The 20,402-nt window shown below is 31.4% G+C and overlaps 2 protein-coding genes across 4 annotated transcripts in view; both read right to left on the bottom strand.

Moving 5' to 3' along the window:
• The window catches only part of LOC126748597 (uncharacterized), a 356,494-nt gene that overhangs the window by 251,723 nt on the left and 84,369 nt on the right, over nt 1-20,402 (bottom strand). The gene's annotated exons all lie outside the window — the stretch shown is intronic.
• On the bottom strand, nt 9-20,043 carry LOC126748595 (glycine receptor subunit alpha-4). 3 transcript variants are annotated; one of them, XM_050457934.1, is made up of 8 exons: nt 19,955-20,043; nt 14,382-14,565; nt 12,644-12,870; nt 12,505-12,587; nt 12,306-12,440; nt 10,872-11,048; nt 3,284-3,501; nt 9-371 (listed from the first exon to the last, which is right to left on the bottom strand). In XM_050457934.1, the coding sequence occupies exons 1-8, from the start codon at nt 20,032-20,034 to the stop codon at nt 213-215; spliced, it is 1,263 nt and encodes a 420-aa protein (XP_050313891.1). In that variant the 5' UTR covers nt 20,035-20,043; the 3' UTR covers nt 9-212. The 3 variants fall into 3 exon arrangements, with proteins under 3 accessions (XP_050313891.1, XP_050313892.1, XP_050313893.1); XM_050457935.1 differs by having other exon boundaries at nt 3,284-3,489; XM_050457936.1 differs by lacking the exon at nt 19,955-20,043 and adding an exon at nt 19,404-19,553.

Raw genomic sequence — 20,402 nt, 5'->3', positions numbered from 1 at the left:
AAACACTATTAACATTTAGAACAAAGTTTATTATTCTTAATCTTATAATTATCATTAAGGTTTTGTCGATTTTATATAAGTTAATAATCTTTAAATATAATAAAAGAGTTACACCTCTACTATAATATTAGGCGAAATTCAAGAACACCATCTAAGACTTAAATCTAATGCAGTAAAATTAGTTGTGCCTAATACAATATGAAATCTCGTTGTCATAGAAAGGTAGACCAATAAACAATATTCAAAATTAAAAATGAGAAGGGAAAAAAGAAACGGGAAAATTGATCGATGCATAGAGCTATACTTCGTCCATTACAAAATGTTGGATACTGGGGTTGGCTAACTGTACTAAATCTTGGTCTTTCAATACCCTAAAATATAAACATATGTAAGTACCAATAACATATTGTTTTCTACATAATGTTCATTTAATATCAACTCAGAAAAATAACATATATAGATCTGGAAGAATAAATATTATTAAAAATATTAATTTATGCAATATAGATATGGAACTGAAAAAAAACATATTTTTAATATATTTGATTTTTTTAAGTATTTGGATTTCTTATTAAGCCATTATTATTTAAATCAATTGACTTTGTATTCATGTAACCATAAATTTGTACAGGAAAAATAGATAGAGACATAGAAATATGCTGCTATCAAACATTTAATTTTGTCCTTTAAATCTTTTCGGGAATACACTTAGACGAATTCCAGGGCAGATCCAACCTAGATTTGGCAAACACAAATATAAACAAAAACAATTCGTCAATCGCGGTAGTGACAGAAGCATAAAATCTGGGAATAGTTTTTAATGAATCCATCTCATTCGTATCTCATGTTAAATACAAAGTTAAGGTCGTATTTAAACTAAAACATATCGTAGTACAATGAGGAGCCAACCACATATTTTCTATAATATAATATATTAATAGCTATTTATCTATCAAGGGCATTGTAAGGACGATAATGCCCGGAAGGTGGAAATAGTAGGCTAGGTTTCCGCCTGATGGGCATTAGAGTCTAACAATGCCCGTGGTGCATACAATGCTTTATGTTTTACCTAAAACTTGATTTTTATGAACAAAAATAATTTTAATATTAACTAAAAAATAGGGTCTACCCTGTACAGGTAGGTATACGTACATACCTACCTACAGAAATTTATCAAGTGACTTGCAGTGATTATTTAAGTTTGACTTTGATGTTCTGTCAGTTGGCATTTTTTGTTTAAATATTTGCTTAAAATGGAAGAAATTCCACAAAAATATAAGAGAAAAGGCCATAAAAGCGACCGAAAATCTTTTGCCAGTTAAATCAAGGCAACATTATGATCGGGAGTATGGCAGATTTGGTATTTGGAAAGATGCCAACGCAATTGTTCAAATAACCGAAACCGTTCTAATGGCATATTTTCAGGAACTGGTAAGTTATTGATTTTATTTTAATAGGTACATATGTTTAACAAATTTTAATATTTTTAGTCGGAAAAATACAGTCCGAACTCTCTCTGGACCAAGTATTCTACCCTAAGATCTACGTTAATGGTCTATAAAAATATAGACATCTCGCAATACCATCGTCTCATATCTTTTTTAAAAGTTAAGTCGAAAGGATATGTCCCGAAGAAGTCTAAAGTTTTGGAAGGAGAACAAATAATAACATTTATTAAGAAGGCTCCTGATGATATCTACTTGGTACACAAAGTCATATTGGTAATGGGTGTTTTTGGAGGTTTAAGACGAGATGAGTTGGTCAAAATGACCATTGATGATATTGAAGATACAGGAACGGTCTTGGTTATAAAGGTACCAGAAACTAAAACTTCAACTTCAAAAAGTTTTACTATCATTGAAGAAGATTTAGGCGCTTTAAATTTAATAAAAAAACTTTATTTTCAAAATAAAAATTACAATTTTGAAATGTCCCGGAAAATGTAGCTGATCCCACTATAGAATGGTCGGTGTTTTTTGTGATGGTAGAGGTGGCAGCACTAACGCTATTTTGTATAGTTTGTAAATTGTCCATTAAAATTATTTTTGTATAAAATGGATGTTTATTCTTTATGAGAGAAATAAAATTAAAATTTCCGGGCATTATCATAATGCCCGCTTATAATGCCCTAGGTGTGATAGCAGGTATTATTGCTACCGCATAACATATTCCGTTTCTAAGGTATTATAAATCAATAATAGATAGGTAAAACATAAAATATATAATACGGCTGTATAATATTAGCTAAACTTGTCACCTACTAATGCGCGGGGATTGTCGGGGCTGGTCTTTGTTGATTCGTTCCCGCATTTCTCTATTTGTTTTTGTATAAGGTGTTCCTATGCCTATTTTTAGTGGTTTTCAAGAAATTAATTATTATTTTTTTTTTTGACCATGTTTATTTTCATTTGAGCTATGTTTTGTAGCTCCAAATTACATAATTTTATAACTACGGCACTGGAACGCGCAGAAAATTTAAATTATGAGCGTAAAAAATGTGTTCTACATTATACAGGGTTGGTCAAAATTAGTGATTTTACCACTAGATACAAAAATTGTTACATGTGCATTTTTTTAAATAGAACACACCGTATATTATAACATATTCTAAAAGGAAATTGAAATCCCTTTCTAACGAGGTGTGTTCCTGTATCAAAGAAGTGCGGTTTCTGAAATAAAAGCAATTTTCTGTAAAAATCAGAATATTTTGACATATTTGCTTTATATTAAGGAAGAAGTCCATTCTGAAGTGAAGTCAATATAATATTGAAAAGTTAGTAGGGGAAGTCTTTTCTCCACAAATAAAACGCTAATCCTCTAATTTCAGGAGTTATGTATTTCGGCAAGTGTTCTTGCCATCATCAGACTCTAAAATTGGGTTACTTAACACATACACAAATTGTTATTGTTTAGAATTTGTGTATGTGTTAAGTAACTCAGTAAGTATTTTACAATTTCATAATTTTATCTGTATTTTTTATGTCACCTGTCAAGAAAAAAATGTTCGTATATGTTTTTGAATTGTTTGTAATATACTTTAGAGTCTGATGATGGCAATACCACTTGCCGAAATGCATAACTCCTGAAATTAGAGGATTAGCATTTTATTTGTGGAGAAAAGACTTTCCCTACTAACTTTTCAATATATTTGCTTTAGATGGCTATGAAAGGTCATGACGCAACAATCCTACAATCCTGTGACAAAATTGCAACAAAAACATGCAGAAAGTTTAACGAAATGTACCTCGATTTACAATAATGGATAAAAGAAAATTCTACTTACTCTATAATCATTAATATCCGAAGGTATGTCTTCATCCGAATATCCTTTCATAGCCTTTGTAGCTACAGGTCCCATATAATTATTGACTACAGCAAATTCCATAAGAGACATAAAAACAAAAACTGAACAGCTGGACATCCAAACATCAATTGCTTTTACATAAGAGACAGGTGGTAATGACTGCTGGGACTGCGTATTCTGTGTTGCTAAAAATGCGTCTGTGTATGTTTTTATTGTGTTAATTTATTATTACTAATTCACTGGCTTTACTTTGCTGGCCGTAAGAGCTAAAACCATGTCTTTTCACAAGTAAATTTGAAAAAAATTGTTTCAAGTAACATGTTCAAAAATAAATAAAATTAACAGCTAAATAAATTAACTAATCCAGCCTATTCGAGACAAGATTTATTACTTGTATTATAGATATACCTATCAAGTAAGGCAGAAATTAGCAGAATAAATAAGGTGCTTAAGCCAATATAAAATAATATATAAACAAATGGACACAATCTGAAAAACTTGTATTCTAAGCAAAGATGATAACTACAGGGTTTTTAGTTAACAAGTAACAATTTGTTATTGTTAAATTATTTCTGGTTGAAAATGATATACCAGTATGGAAACGAAAGCACCGACCATAGGAAAATACAGAGTATGTTAAAGCATATGCAATAATTAAGTTGAGGTGTGCGTCGCTCCGACTAGTTCGTCTCGCCGTATACGTGTGAAAGTTTTTTTTTCGAAAGTTTCTTTGTTGCACACTGTGCGAAATAAAACTGGTATTTTGTCGCAAACAAAATTATACAAAGATTTTGTCTGAATAAAATTAATGGTAATTCTAACAAAAAGGAAGTGAAATCTGTATTGTTGTGACGAATTCATAAGGAGTGACTTATTTTATTGGGTATTACGTCACTTATAGCAAAAATCAATTTAGAAACTACTATCTCACACGCTTAAAAATTGAAAAGAAGAAGAAAATAGACTTATTCACGTATTTAAAGGAAAAATGAACTCAAATCTGTAACGATACCGTTCGATTTACTTAATTTAATTTAAGTTCAATAAGTTTTAAATACAATAATTTACTTGAGGTTTAATAGATTTTTTATATACCTAGGAGCTGAGGCTCAATCTATTAATCTCTGAGCTCGTTTCTTCTTTTCAATATCCTATATTTGTTATGAATATTAAAATTGAAAACGATAAAAACAACGAAAAGCCCTACTTTTTTAATAAAAATACTCAGTTTGAACCAACGTTTCGGTAGTTATATCTACTACCGTTATCAAGGTAAATAGAGTTAAATTAAATTAAAAATATGAACAAAATATACTTATCTTTTAAATTTATCGTTTACAATCCCTCCAAAACTGCTTCCTAACTCGACAATACTTAAAATACTTTTTTTTATATAATTTAACGGTTAATAGCCTGACAAACTGTTAGTTTTTCAAGCTACATTTAATATTCTCAAAAACCAACGCTCTGGGCGATGTGCAACAATAGTACCTTTTTTTGTAGGAAAAAGTACGTAGTTTTCAAAAAATAAACCCACGTTGCAAAAAAAAAACCGAAGAACCGAACGAACCAGAAGAGTTATTCGCGAAACAACCTCTTACCCTTGCAAAAACTACCTTTTTCGATTTTTCAAATAAATTTTTCAGTATTAAACAACAGGCAACCATTAAGGGTCAAAGTTTATGTAAGAGGATTTTTTTTCAAAATCTTATCTGGTTTTTTAAGCCTACAATTTCAAAAGAACCGTTTTTTAGAAATTTTTTAAAATATGCATTTTCCGCCCTATACTTATAGAAATTTTTTTTACTATTTTTAGGAGTACTAGAACATTTCCGATTTTTTTTCTACCACTTCAATGACACCCTGCATATAAGGGTAAATATAAATTAAAAATATATATTTTAATCTGAAAAATAGTCTATTAATTAGAGGTTCAAAAATACCACCGACTTATGCTAAACAATATCCCAGCCTGTTGTGAAACTCTCCACGAATATTCTGCAACTTTTCGACAGGAATAGTAGTAGTGTCCTACGTACCTCGGCACGAATTTCATCTAAACTAATAATAATAACATAATAAACTAATAACAATATAATAAATGTCTTTATTTTTGTAAACATATATGTTTGACAAAAAAAGGCGAAGTCTAGCTTTACATACCTACTCCACTTAACCATTAACTAAGTCTAACATAGAGAAACGTGATAAAAAAGCGAAAAATTAAATTAAATCTAACATGCAACAACACTTATAAAATAAAATATTACTAAGCAGGTAAATAATATTTTTTGCTAAACGTGACCGATATTCGTGCCATTCCGGCTCAACCAGTTTTTCAGAAACATAATCCTACTTTCTTATTCCGAAAACAAATCTACAAGTATTTTTAATTTGCAAATTCATGACTGTGCCTATAAATTTTCTTCCTGATATATCCTCAAGAAAAAAAAAATCATTTGGAGATAACGGGAGTCCTAGGGGGCACTTTATTCTTACCGATTTTATTGCGATCAGTAAAGGTATCTTGTAAAAAGTTGCCAACCATGTTTGCCTAATGAGCAGGATTGTTCTCTAAAAAATTTTCTTGGGTTGGGTTGGGTTGAATTTATTACGGTTTAAAGTATTACTAACTCTTCGGAGCTGAATGTCAAGTTCTTCAGAAATCTGTGGACGTTATTACAGGGAAAGTTAACTTCGGCGAAACTACAAACTGCAACTTTCTTTCACGCGTTTCTTTTTCTTCCTCTAATTGTACATCAGGTTTCTCCATGCCTACATGGGCACATTTGACAATCTTGTAAACAACCATATTTTTCAAACTTATGGATGATTTCAAAAACCGTAGATTTTATTGGATTTGGCGACTTTTATCATCAAATGCAAAACTGCCAATTATATCCAGTGTGGAACTACTTGCGTAATAATATTTAATAATTTGTTTTTTTTTCGTCGATCGTATAATTATTATTTGTAGGAAGTATATCTGCGCGCTTCCAGTTAGAAAATATACTTCATTTTATTTTTAACAGCCCGCTGTTAAAAAAAAAATAAATAAATCGATAGATAGAGCGACGACAAAAAGTCGGCCAAGTTCCGAACCAAGCAATGTCCTCAAGGAGAAACCTTTCTGTAGAAGAGTACGTGCAAATGGTAAAAAGTAACATGTATTTCATATGGTTGGCGCTTGCATTTCCATAACTGTAATATGTATACGTAACAGGCTTATTGCAAAATTAACCTTATACTTTATTATTTCTGGGTTGTTTAATACTAGAAGTACTGCAAAAAGACAGTAATCGATAAGAATCTCACAATTTTACTAGATCGAGACAAATACTTTGACACGTTTATTTACTATCGGAAAAATGTACAAACATTTACAGTTTTTCTATGTACTTTCCCTTGCTGCTTACATATTTTTACACTTTTTTTCACCTTTTTAAAAGTTTTTTAATACCGATATCGAAGAATTTCTTGGCGAACTCGGACAGCAATGTGGGCAGAACCTCCTCTACCTCGTCATATGTGTTGAATGTTTGACCTCTGAGGGTTTCTTTCAGTGGTTCAAACTTGGTGGTAGTCGCTAGGTGATAAATCTGAACTGTAAAGAGCTTGTTTTAGCACCTCCCACCCACATTTTGATATTGTATCGAGCGTGAGACGCACGGTATGAGGGCGCGTTACCCTGGAGAAGAATTACACTTTCTTTTTCTTATGCTCCTCCGTTTCAAGCACTAAGCGGGTTTCAGGGCTGTTTTCAGATAATTGGTATGCAGAGGAGTAGAGTAGAATGCAGCATTCATGGAACGTTAGTGCGCGGCGAATGTTGTCTGGTGTGATGATGGTTTGCGATCGACGGTTTCGCGGCCATCTTTGAATGCTTTGGCTAATTTTAACACATTAGGCCTACTCAGGCACTCACTTCCGAATTGATTTCGTAAAAATGAGACAAATTTCCGAGTTTTAAATGCCTTCCCATACTGAAAAACAGTGATGATTTGCATCCTGAGCGGAAGGTGATTGTATAATCTTATTGCTAAGGTTAAACAACTCCGGTGGGTAAGTCTGTGTCACATTGGGCATCTCCTGGACCCCCGGCTTATGTGATGCCAGATCAGGAAACTCTTAAAATACTATTTAATAATACCCTACAAAACTACCGAGTTTTTGTTTATTTAAAACATTACTTAATTAAAAATTATATATTGTAGCGTTTTTACCATTCGTTAAGTGTGAATTAAAACATTCGATGCACTAAAATAGTGAACTGATCTATTTATTTTACATATACACACTAAACACGATCACTGAAGACAACTAGAAATGCTTATTTACACTGTATTTACTTTACTAGATGCGATAGGTCATAGTCCATCGATTAGAACAATTCTTTTCTAAACATCACTGGAGGTCTCCCATCCTGCTGAAAATGTAACAAATAGCCGTGTACATATCCTTAAATCATGAACTATTAGAGATTTTGTAGATCTTTTTAGCATTTATGCACATATTTTGCCATTTCAATTTTCTAGAAATAATGGACCATAATATATCACCCCCAAACGTTGTGGGGGTATTGCGTATGCCCAACCAAAATATTCGCTGCTTGTCGTCATTCTAGTAATAGCAGTTTTGTTTAACTGAGTACTCATTTAAATAGAAAGTTCCCATATACCTTAAGTAAATATTTTTGATGAGCCGATATTTTGTAGTCTAGCTGTTTAAGGATTTGCGGAATAATCCGGTTGCTGTAACACCCTAACGCGTCAATAAAGTAAGATTTATTGCAAACTGTCTGCCTTTTTTTACTTGCGACAGTACGAGTTGCTTGGATTCCTGCCAGTAGTTAGCGAACACTGTTTTGTAATTTAAATGTAAACCTGGAAAGGTTTTTACATTGCGATCTGGATAGGCTGCAGGGCAAATAAAAAAATACCTTTGGACCAGGGTTATTGTTAGACCAAGAAAATATAAAGCCTTTGGTTCCTATAAGTACCCTAAAAACGCTACACTACGATAGTAATAAGAATATTTTAAAACATTTATTAAATTAATAATGAAAAATAGTTTCAATGAAAAATTTTAATTAAGTAATGTTTTATTTCATAAACAAAAAACTACATCAAAGGGAGGTTTGGTAGAGTATCGTTGAAACGCAGTTTTAAGAGCGTTTAGATAACGTATCACAAGCAGAGAATTGCGAACAAGCTAAAGGCAAAAGGGAAAATTTTAAATCTAGTACAGTATTTCCTTTCACTATGTATGTCATAGAAATTGCTTGCAGCGATTTTTTATTATTTTCTTTTAGTCCCTCGGATATAGCCATTGTAATTGTCACCCTGTATTTTGTGTCACGATGTAAAAACTTACACGATTTTCCTTTCGTAACTCGGTTCGAATAATAAAACACAGTTTATTATTAACACGACGGTAATTTTATTATACTTTTAAAAATACGCCCGACAAAATAAAACCAATGTGTCTTCAACTAAATATGCTCTAAGACTGAAAAACGTAAAAACTGTTTACATCAAGAAAACCGGTGAATCCCACTCAGCTAACGGCTAGAATTCTGAGAAAACCTTAAAGTTACCCCGCAGATAAAAAACAACCTAAGTAGACTATTAATATTACTATATATTATTTAGTCAATTCAACAGATTCGACTCATTGGCGTTGATTTATTTAAGTGCATTCCCATCGCTGTAAGAGGGTCTCCCTTCTCATAAAAGCCCCGACTATATCCGCCGCTAGACTTATAATAGCATCAATTGTAGACATCCCCTTTCGGCGCGGAAATTGACAGGGAGCAGAAAACCTAATTTGCATTTGAAAAACTTCAAAAATATAATACATGCCATCTCCAATACCTTACTCAGAGTAGGAACCACAGAGACTATAATTAGAAAGATCAATTATTACTCCCTTTTTGATAAATTGAGATTTGTAATTATTACTGACCTTTAACCATATGCCTAGTAGTATCGAAAATTCCTAGGTATGTTATAATAATTGGGAAAGTTCAGAATTCAGAAAAAACTACTATTATGTTATAATAATAAGACTAATTTTACATTAAACCTGAGACTTATATATGGTGAGTTAGATAAATAGATATTGGGAGGTTCTCTTAGGTGCTAAAAAGTATTATTACTTTATTTTTGAAATTTATTTTTCATAGTCTTAGGTATTATATGCACAAACAGATGTTTATCCATCCAAATGCATGTTTTAAATTATTTTGTTAAATTCATAATTCTTAAGCAATATGAACCTTATAATATGAAATAATGTAAATGTTTATTATAAATAAATAAATATTACATTTTGAGTTTTTAAACAACAATTTATTTTTATTTTTTTTTATTAATTTGATAATTTAATTTAATTCTTATAAAATGAAAGGTTTTTACGAAAGAGAGAAGTGATTAACATAACGTAAAACACAAACTGGGTTTATAGAAAGTTTTTTCAAGTTTTTGACCCAAGGAATACGCTCTTAACGTTGGTCTTGAACTCAGATGGTGGTGAAAAAAATATGGCCAGTAGAATACAAAGTTTTTGTTCTACTGGCGGTGAAAAAATGGTGGCATCATGCACATTTGGAATACGAAGATTTTAGAAAAGCTTGCTGAGTCGGAATTGAATTTTAAAGGCATATTGCCAGTTTAGTTTGCCATCAATATCCTAATGCGTAGGAAACGAAGTTAACAAGATTGTAGAAACTATGGGAGTCGTCATAAAATAAATGGAATATACAGAGTGCTTGAAATGAAGTCGATACTATTGCTAACTTCTTTATTCTTGAAGGTACAAATATAGTCAAATTAGCAAAGTAGCATATCCATTTATTCCAACCATGGCGTACTAGACCAAATGTAAAAAGAGTTTATAAACGGGTTATTTTTAGCCTCAAGTTAAAAGTTGCGCAGTTTTCTAGGAATATGCACGTATTGCTTAAACTGCGGAGAGATTTACCAATATCTGCGAAACTATTAAGAAAGTTAGCTAAAGGGGAGTGATCTAGATCTAATGAGGCCAATTTGAATCAACTTTGATTATCTAAAATAAACCTTAATAAACGCTATATTCTTAACTATCCTCGGTCAATGATGTTAAAGTGATTTATTAGCCAATATAGGCTAGTAAAACGCTTCCGAAGCATAACTACTGCGTTACTTACAGGCAGATTTCACGGTAGAAAAGTATTGAACTGAAACAAATCCAAAGCGTTTTAAAATGAACAAAGAGGGTCTTTAAAATTCTTTATGTCAAGTATTTAAATAGAGTTGAACCCAGTATAAGATAATTTTTAGATTTTTTTTTATATTTTAACATTTAAAAGTTTTTTCTTATTAAAACTTAATGTGAAAGTTCCCTTTGTTTTGTAGCGTGATCGAAACGGTCTCCAGCACTTCATCCGATCTCTCACCGGAACTAGTCAATATGCTACTAGTGCGTATATATTTTAAGGGTTAGTCTAATAAACCTATTATTACCATCTGACTTTTACTACTACTCCATAACAAAATAAAAATCATTGTTTACGGTTATGTTTACTTACCTAACGTCAAAAGAGATGTAACGCCAAGAGTAACCCTAGCAGGTATTGCTTCTGGCTTGATCCAAAACGATATCCAGGACATTACAACTATAAGGGCAGATGGTATGTATGTATGGAACAAATGGTATCCTAATCGGCGCCTTAAGTTAAAAACTACTGCCAGGCATGTAAAATTTCCTAAAAATTGTTTAGCGTAGGTTACATTTGACTAGATGCTACCAATAGGTAGAATCTTAGAAAGGGTAGGTAAAATCTTAGAGTTTCAATAAAATCACAGTATAATTGTTTAGTGCTCAAAAAAACGTCGAAAAAACTCGAAACATTAAGGTTTTAAATGTCAACATTCAAAAAGAAAGAAAGAAAGAAAGAAAATGACGACAACAAAATCTTGTGTACAAGCATCCTAAAAACTAAAAAATTCCAAATTTACTTTAAATTTCAAACTTCAAACAAACATAACATCTAAAACACTTTACCATAACATTTACACACATTACCAAAATTAATCATAACAAACCAGATTGAGAAAAAAAAAGCATCTTTTTGATAAATTTTATTAAAAAATAAGTAAAGCTGTCAATAAAACAGAATTTAGAAGAAGTAAATTAAATTATTTAACAGGAAACAAAACTAAAACACTAAAATGATGTCAGAGCACAGGTTAAAAGGTATCATTGAAAAAATCGTCAAGGCTATAATATGCCCTGGATAATAAAAGTGATTTTAATTCCTTTTTGAATCTCTTAACTTCTAAAATTTGTCTGATACATAGAGGAACATGGTTGTAAATTTTTTTGCTAAGGTATATAAGTGAGTTCTTGGTGAGATTAAATAACTTTAATTGGTTGAGTAATGAGCATTAACTAAAGAGCTGCTTTCCCTGAAGATGACATAAATCAGTGCCAAAAAGTAACATCAAATTTTAAAATAACTTGTCCAAAAGCCATTAACTCTCTTTTGTCTATGACAAAAAATTATTGTACATTAGTATTTTATATCTGGAAATAGCTTGTAGCTACTTTATGTTTGTATTTTTATGAATTAATCATAATAGTCTTATTCTTGGATAATCATTTGAAAAGCCTAAATTCCTAGCCTTGGTTTCCCCCTATATACATATCAAACGGGTCTTACAAGATGTCCATAAAAAGTTAAGGCCAATTAAAAGGACCGATGCATGGACCACTGATCGTGTCATTGACATTATTATCCTAATTTTTTGGCACATTTAAAATGCACTTTAATAAAAGTTTTACTATTTACTTTTATTATTTTGAAAAAACTTGACAAAAAAATATCCTGTAATACCAAAACATTTTTTCTAAGCATATTTGCTTGATCAAATGGTTTCTTTTGTTAATAAATTAGCGTATCTCTATAAAATTAAAGGATACCCCATATTCACTTTATAAAGATTTATTTGATGATAATTACCTGTGGAATATTCAATAGTACAATCTGTGGTAAAATTGTTAGAAATATCAAGTTGAGGAAGCTCTATTTCAGGATTTACCACTAATGGATCGGTCATATTCCAAATAAAGACTAGATCGTGGTCAGTATGAGATACTATAAATCAATTTTTAATTAAGCAAAAAAGGTATGTTACCTTCACTGTTAGTAAATCACTTACAGCTTTCAATCATCATTGTGCAAATTTGCGTATCATGTGGATATGATTCAAATTTCATAGCACAAGATAATACTAAGGTTAGTCTGGAAATAAATATCTTGTATTTAAATCAGTCTTTAAGCAAAATTTTCGTGATTACTTTGACATATAAAGTAGAGTTTTATCATGATACAACCATAAATAGTGATTTGGTATAGTCATTTCATGAAAAGTCACACTCTTAGCGTTCTTAAAAAAACAGTCAGGTCTCCAGATACTATGAAGCCATTCTACGTCCAGAATTCTATATTCTTCGCTCATATTTTCTGGAAGCCTTAATCTTGGATCCCGCCAACTTTGTGCTAAAAAAATATCTGTCACATATGTCTGAAATCATAAAACATATAATTAGTCTTCTTTTATGTTTCTTTTTCTAGTGATTCGTCTGTATACCCCAAGTTTCACACATTCAGTAATACCTTTTTGTCTAGATATAAATAGTAATATTAACGTGTACCTACAAGATGTCTTTGGCGTATCAATAATATTTCAAGCATAGAGATAACAAACAACACAACAAAAAATAAAATAGCTTCAGAAAAACGCACAACACCATATATTAATGTAAATATCCTATGCAATGGATAGTTTTTATAATTGCAAATTAAAGCTTAACAGCAATCAAGACGCTGCCTATTGCTGACGGTTTTATAAACTAACGAATGATTCACAAAGAATCATTGAATAACCTTCTTTTAAATAATTAAATTTTTGCTTCAAATTTATTAAAAAAAAAAAAATAAGAAAAAACAACTAGAACTTAGTTTGAGAATACAAGTACTGCCGGCAAACGCCGTAATTATTATTCTCGTTTGACTGAAATTATTCGTTATTTTAGGAATTGCCGTTAACGGTTTAGATAAATCGTGTAAACCTCCGAATAAAAAAACATTACAGATGATTATACTCGTTGTACATTTGGTCAATTCAGCTTTTGAATTGAAATTGCATTGCATACTTCTTGCAGGTATATAATTACAGTATATAATTTATTTATCACACTATTTTTTAATAAATATGGATATCCATGAAACTATTATTTCACATTAAACAAAGGTATCGAAGAGCTGTGGAATTATGAGGAAATAAAATAGTTAAGGACAACTTAATATTAAATATAAACGTGCAGGACTTTCATGTCTATATACAAGGTGTTTCTTAATATTCCGAACATTCAAAATGGGGTGTCCCATGGATGAAAGCAAGTTCCTCTGAAAATATGTCGTAACTGTATTATATTTCGGATGAACTACAATTTCTGATAAAGTGACGTACTTCGTCAAGCTGTAAAAAAAATTACTTTTTTTTCGATAAATTTGGTGTTGTCATTTTTATGGCACTTTTTTATTTTAAGTTACACCTCGATATATTTTTTTTAATACGATTTACTATGAATTATATTATTATTATACCCAATTGCACAGAAAATTCTTACAGTGGGCGAAGCGGCTAGCGGAAGATTTCTTCATAAAGGGCATAAAGAAGTATATGCCATAATAGTAAACAAGTGATTTTAACAGTATCTTGTCAGTGTCTTTCACTTTAAAATGTTTTTTTTTCGATTTTTGTATTCTATTCGGGAAAAAGTTCTTTTTTTAAAGGTTCAACGCAATTGGAATAACACGACACTGTAAGGTAGAGAAATTCTAATTTTGAGAAGTTTAACGTTATAGTGAATGAATACTTAATTTGATAGGTTACTAACGAACATCGTATTACATTAGTACCTACATTGTGGCCAGTTAAACATCTTGTAACATATTTAAAAGATATATATTTTGGTGTCCGTCAAAGCTGTGAAACTGGAGGTTACCAAAAGTTATTTTCCAAATATTTACCATTGATTCTTCATTTATAGAGTCTAAAGATAAAACAGTTACATGGAAATATACAATAGTAGGTTGCCCATTATATTTTGGAGCCCGATTTTTGTCGTAGTGCTTCGGCCTTAGGGGTAGTATATCCCTTAGAGAGAGACTCGTCTCTTCTACATAGTCCCTTATTTTGTGGGTTGAGTGATTACTGAAAATGGTTTAGATATACAAATTCAATTATTACAACCCATATATAATGAGACTTTGTCTACATTTAAATCGATATGATTCATTTAGAAACTGACTAAATTTGTTTCTGAGCGTGAACAAGTTAATTTTGTATTAACTGTACATACAATCAATGAGGAAGATGACCTTTAAGATTAAATTAAAGTAAACTTGAAGTTTAGATTTGTATCAATAAGTCCATCAACTTAAGGTATGACCACTTATTATCGTATTGTTATAATATTTTAAATCATGTGCAAGAGCAATAATTTATCATTAATTTGTATAGTTACTTGTTATTCTACTTGCTGTTATGATCCGATTGACAACCATAGTTGTATTTTCTTTAGGTGAGTTTGATTGAATCAAATTGAAATATAATTTGCGCCTGTTGGGAACCTAATTTGGAGATTATATAAATTGTTTTTAATAAAACCGAAGTGATCATACGACGTTAAAAAATGAATTACTAAACGTTCGTTCCTACAAGACGAAAAAAATAACATTTTTCTTCATGTAAAAAAGAAAATATGAGTAAAGCAAATATAACGCTAAAGTCTCTCTTATTTGAAACACTTATTTTTTTTAACTGTATTCTGTAAATTGAAATGACAGGATACAGTTATTATATCAAAGTCAAAAAATATGTAGTCATGTAGATATCTTTATTCGTTTACAATTATGAGATTGTGTACATTTTTCAAAGTTACGTGGTTTCTTACTTTTTATTTAGCTATATACCTTTTAATTAACTATATGGTTTTTTTCTCTTTTGTTTCACATTACTAATTAATTTATTGTTACTTATTTATTTGTTCTTTTGATTTCGTGTACCTTCCTTCAAACTTTATATAGGATTTAAAACTGGTCCAAATATTACGATATTTAAAGCACGTTTAAAAGCCTAATGGACCAAAATTACAATTAATATAGAAAACAGGATTCTTATTATTAAAACTATAGAAAACTTAAATTACGAGACAGTTTTACCACAAACCAAAACTCTTTATTTTTAATCTCGACACGTGTTTCGCTAACGATGTTAGCATATTCGGGAGAAGATTGAAACTGATTGAATGATAAAAGATTGAAATTTTCTATTGTTATTAACTGGTTTAAGTAATTTTAAGTTGTCTATCCCTACAAAGTGACCAGTATTTAGAGCATGTTCAGCCATACTTGACTTTTCAACTCTCCCATATTTCACATGAGCTACATGTTCTTTAAATCTGACATTAATTGATCTTCTAGTTTGTCCTATGTACTTTTTATCACAATCGTTGCAATTAATCTCATAGATCCCAGACTTTTCATTGGTCTTGATTTTATCTTTTGGGTTTTCTAAAAGATTTTGTAACTTGGCCGAACTTTGATAGACTATTCTTAGACCTATGTCTTTGAAACCTTTATCAAAGCCTCTCGTCAAGATAGGATCGTATGGTATTGCAACAAAAGTTTGCTTCTTTTCATCTTTTTGAAATGTGGTAGAGTTTTTAAGATTAACTTTAAACCTATGTCTTCTAATCAGCTTATCAATAATCTTATCATCATAACCATTGACCCTGGGAATAGTTTAAATTGTTGCTTTTTCTTTATTAAATCTGCTATTGCTTAAAGGAAAAGAGACCAAACGATGTACCAAGAAATGCATGCTAGCCATTTTATGTTGAAAACAATGGTTAGAGTCACTAATTATGTATCTAAAAGAATTTGTTTCTTTTCTATAAATATTAAATTCTAACTTATTATTATTTTTGATGACAAGAGTATCTAAAAATGAAAGTTGGTTATTTGTTTCATCAAATTACGAGACAGTTTTACCACTAACTAAAACTCTTTATTTTTAATCTTGACGCGTGTTTCGCTAAAGATGTTAGCATTTTCGGGGGAAGATTAAAAAAGATTTTGAGTTTTAATCTTTTATTTCAAGTATACGAATACTTTTTGGATCAACTGTATACAGATCGTGTTTTCGTTCGTTACTTATAGGGAACCGCATAGAGGCGAAATTTTGCAACGTCGCGCATGTACGAGTGTCTGCGACAGAGCACCGCCCCGGCCGGCCCGAGGACGGGATTAGTAAACATCTGACTTTCGTGGGAGTTGCGTTGTTTGGCGACAAAATGTCCCAAAATATTACGCAAAAATCCAGGCATTTTTAAAATATTTATTCTAATGCGGGTTTTACAGACATGACAATGTGTAAAACCCGCATAGAATCTTAAAATGTTTAATATGCTGTGTTTTGCATAATGAAAATTAAAGCGTTATTCTAATAAAAAATAAAATATCAACTTTGATAAAAATATAATAAAAAATCAGAAATAAAACTCTAATAAACAAACTTAATAACATATTATTTTTTAAATAAAAGGCTCAAATAAACCGCCTTCTTCCGCTAAGCAAAAACTTTCGCACGCGCAAGCTATTTCGCACCTCCAAAAGAGTTTCAGCTAAAATGGAATTGGCACCTTCGACAATTTCATTTCGCAACTCCTCTAAATTTGTTGGCCTACTAAATTCATGCTTGTAAATGGTCTGCTTAAGGTAACCCCACAGATAAAAGTCATTTGGGGACAAATCTGGAGATCTAGGAGGCCATTTAATATCGCCAGTCCCACTAATAAGGCGGTTAGGAAAATTATTTGTTAAAAATTCTTTTACCCTAGCCGCGATATGAGCAGGACAGCCATCTTGCTGAAAATAAACCGATCCCAGGTCTACATCAGGTAGGATTTGAATGGCAGGAAGAATTTAGTTTTGCAGCAACTCAAGGTATTTTTGGGCGTTTAAAGTGCCATCAATAAAAAATGGCCCTATAACATTGTCGCGCAAAATACCTGCCCAAACATTCAATTTTTGAGGTTACTGGGTACGAAACTGAAAACTTCTGTGCTCGTTTTCCTGAGACCAATAACGAACAATGGAAGGATTGTGTTTGCCATGTAATGGAAAAGAAGATTCATCAGAAAACAAAATATTTTTTAAAAAATATTCGTTTTCATTTGCCTTTTTCATCATGGTTTCACAAAATTCCATTCTTCGCCACTGGTCTTCAGGAAATATTTCCTGAGTTTTTGAATACTTGAAACATTTGTACCCATATTTTTTCCAGATACGAGCAACAGTTTTATTGCTCATTCCCAGTTCCTCTCCAACACTTTCCGTGTCGAACCAAGTTCTGGGGTACTGCAAACCATTTCTTCCCGCCGTTTTATATCCTGGACCACTTCAACAGGTGGTTCTTGACGTTTTGTGTGGCATTTTTTACAATCTTGAAGACAAAAAGATGTCTCAAAATTTGTAACCACATTTAAAATCGTTTTTGCACAAGGAACCGGTCTATTGTCACTGAAAACAAATCTCTACATTGTACTGTCGAATTGCCTCCATAAAACCATTTAATTAATTGAACTCTTTCGGAAGGGGTATAAACAGCCATAGTGAAAAAAACACGAAAATAACGCTCAAAAATTATTAATACAACGTGCAGTAACACAGCAAAGTGAGGTCTGCTGACTTCCGGTTCAAAAAATAAAAACGAAAAATTCCGCCGCCTGCAAGCCGCAACCAAGCGGTGTTGCCATTATTTTGGGTCATACGTAGCTCACGATAACATGATCTGTATAACATTTTAAAGGCTTTTTAGGTTCGTAAATGCGCAGTAAAGTGTTGGGTGGTTAATACCTACATTTAAACTGTACTTTTCAGTATGTCTAAAACGATTAAAACTGAGAGAAAATTAATAAATTAAATAGTTAAACTGGCAAAAGAGTAAGTAATGAGCGGCGTAAATAGGGTACAAAAAATTATTAACGATAAATATTTATTTGCAAACTTTGTATATTGCTATGTCCATCAAATGAACCTTATAATGAACAACGCTGCTTTAGCTAATGCCTCTGTTCGGATTTGTTTTGCTCATTTAAATGGGATCTGTTCCTTTTTAGCATATCACATCAAAGACAAAAATTATTGAATGTGATACGAGTACCACGATCATCACAAAACTACATGCAGTTTATGAATAGCGAAATAAGCTGATAAGAGTTATGGATATTTTAGAGAACGACAAAAATATGAAATTAAATTCAACCATTGAGCAAGCCGTTGCATATAAACTTAAATTGAAGGAGAGAGATTTCATATTTTGGTTAACAGTGTTTAGTAAAATCATGCTACATGTTGAATCACTTTTTAAACAACTGCAGTTGATTAATACTAATTCGGTTAAAACTCAACAAGATCCACAAAGCTTTGAAAATGCAATGAAAGTTATTGACACACTAGATTCGGAGCTTGGAGATAAGGATGAACCTGTTTCTCGAAAAGGGCAACCTTATCCTGGTTCCGATATATCTGTTTCAATAAATAAAGAACTAGAGGCCTTGGAAATTTGTGATTCTGTTTTGCAACAGTTTAGGGTTTGATTTACTTTTACAGGACATCTAGTAGCTAGCGCATTATTTATGAAAAAACATTTAATTTAATATTAAAAAAGCTTTCCAGAGAAATTGCTTTCTGAGACAGTTAAAGTTTATCCATTCTTAGAAAATACCCTTCTAAAAACAGAACTGCAAGTACTTTATGAAAGAGAAGAACTTCAAATCATTTTCGAAGCCATTACTCTTTTATCGTTAGTTTCACAGGAAGAAATGGACACCACTTTTCAAGAAACTATTAAGCTGCTGGAAGTCTTGGTAATCATACCCATGTCAACATCTGAAGCTAAAAATGCTTCTCCTGCTAATGTTAAAGAGAATAAAAACTTTTCTACGTAACTAGAAGAAAGATCAAGTATGTTGAGGATGTTATTACCTGAAAAAGTGTGTCTCAGTAACATTGGAGACCTTAGTAAACGTGTATTTCCTGTTTCACTAGCAGTAAAGCAGAGTTTTTTTCTTTCTTCTCGTTCGCAATTTTTTTTTTCACGTTCGATAAACTTGTGCACTTCTCTCACAAACTAAGAGCCGCCTCTGCCTAATTTATTGATTTTTTAAAACTATTAACTTGGTCAGAAAATTCGTAAAATGGTAGACAAAGCATATCTAATTTTTAATACTTGAAAGGTTTCTCCATTATCAATAAGCCTATAGATAAGCGGTTTTTGCAGATTTTTTCATGAATTATGAAAATATTCAAATATTGCGTTTTATCGTTATAATATAGGAACGAAATTATTAACTTATATTAAAAGCAATAAGGTTGATTATAAGTAATAAAACTAAACAAGTTTAGGTATGAGAATATAATATACTTATATACTGCGCCTATTTACCTATCTAAGACATGAATTGAACACTTCAAACAGAGATAAACAATCTTCATTTTATACATATAGCCTCGTAAATATAATAACTGTTACTTACAATGAATGCGTACTCATAGCTTCATTAAAACACGAATATAACACGAAAAAAAATACGTTTGTTCTTACATCTAAACACATTACGTTGAAAATATTACCCTTTCCAGATTAATACTGAAATGGTGTCGTTTATACGATTAATTAAATTACGTTGAAATCCAATTAAGCTCATAGTCATAGGGGTGGGTTGCTTTTTTTTCCGGTAAACACTACTACTGACCTGTAGGTTTTTTCATGACCCATTTAAAACTTTGCTTTATTTATTTTAAGAACCTTTAGGTGAAGGTAAAAAAAAAAAAAGATATCTATTTTTTTTCTATAATATAATAATTCTGGAGAGTCATCGGCGGCAGTGTTTTGTGATCTATCCAAAGCATTTGACTGTGTGGATCATGGAATACTGTTATCTAAGCTCGATAAATATAGTTTTAGGGGCGTAGCGTTGCGAT

Source organism: Anthonomus grandis, chromosome 22 (assembly GCF_022605725.1).
Source record: "Anthonomus grandis grandis chromosome 22, icAntGran1.3, whole genome shotgun sequence".
Lineage (NCBI taxonomy): Eukaryota > Metazoa > Arthropoda > Insecta > Coleoptera > Curculionidae > Anthonomus > Anthonomus grandis.
The sequence above is the reverse complement of the archived record's forward strand: the minus strand, read 5'-3'. Positions and strand labels throughout refer to the sequence as shown.

Bases quoted from the DNA above. Each gene is read 5' to 3' on its own strand.
- LOC126748595 (XM_050457934.1), bottom strand. From the start codon at position 20,034: ATGTGTTTAGATGTAAGAACAAACGTATTTTTTTTCGTGTTATATTCG. The intron at 14,566-19,954 runs GTAAGTAACAGT...AACCATTTTCAG, and splicing joins GCTATGAGTACGCATTCATT to TAATCACTCAACCCACAAAA. The intron at 11,049-12,305 runs GTAATTATCATC...AACAATTTTTAG, and splicing joins TACTATTGAATATTCCACAG to GAAATTTTACATGCCTGGCA.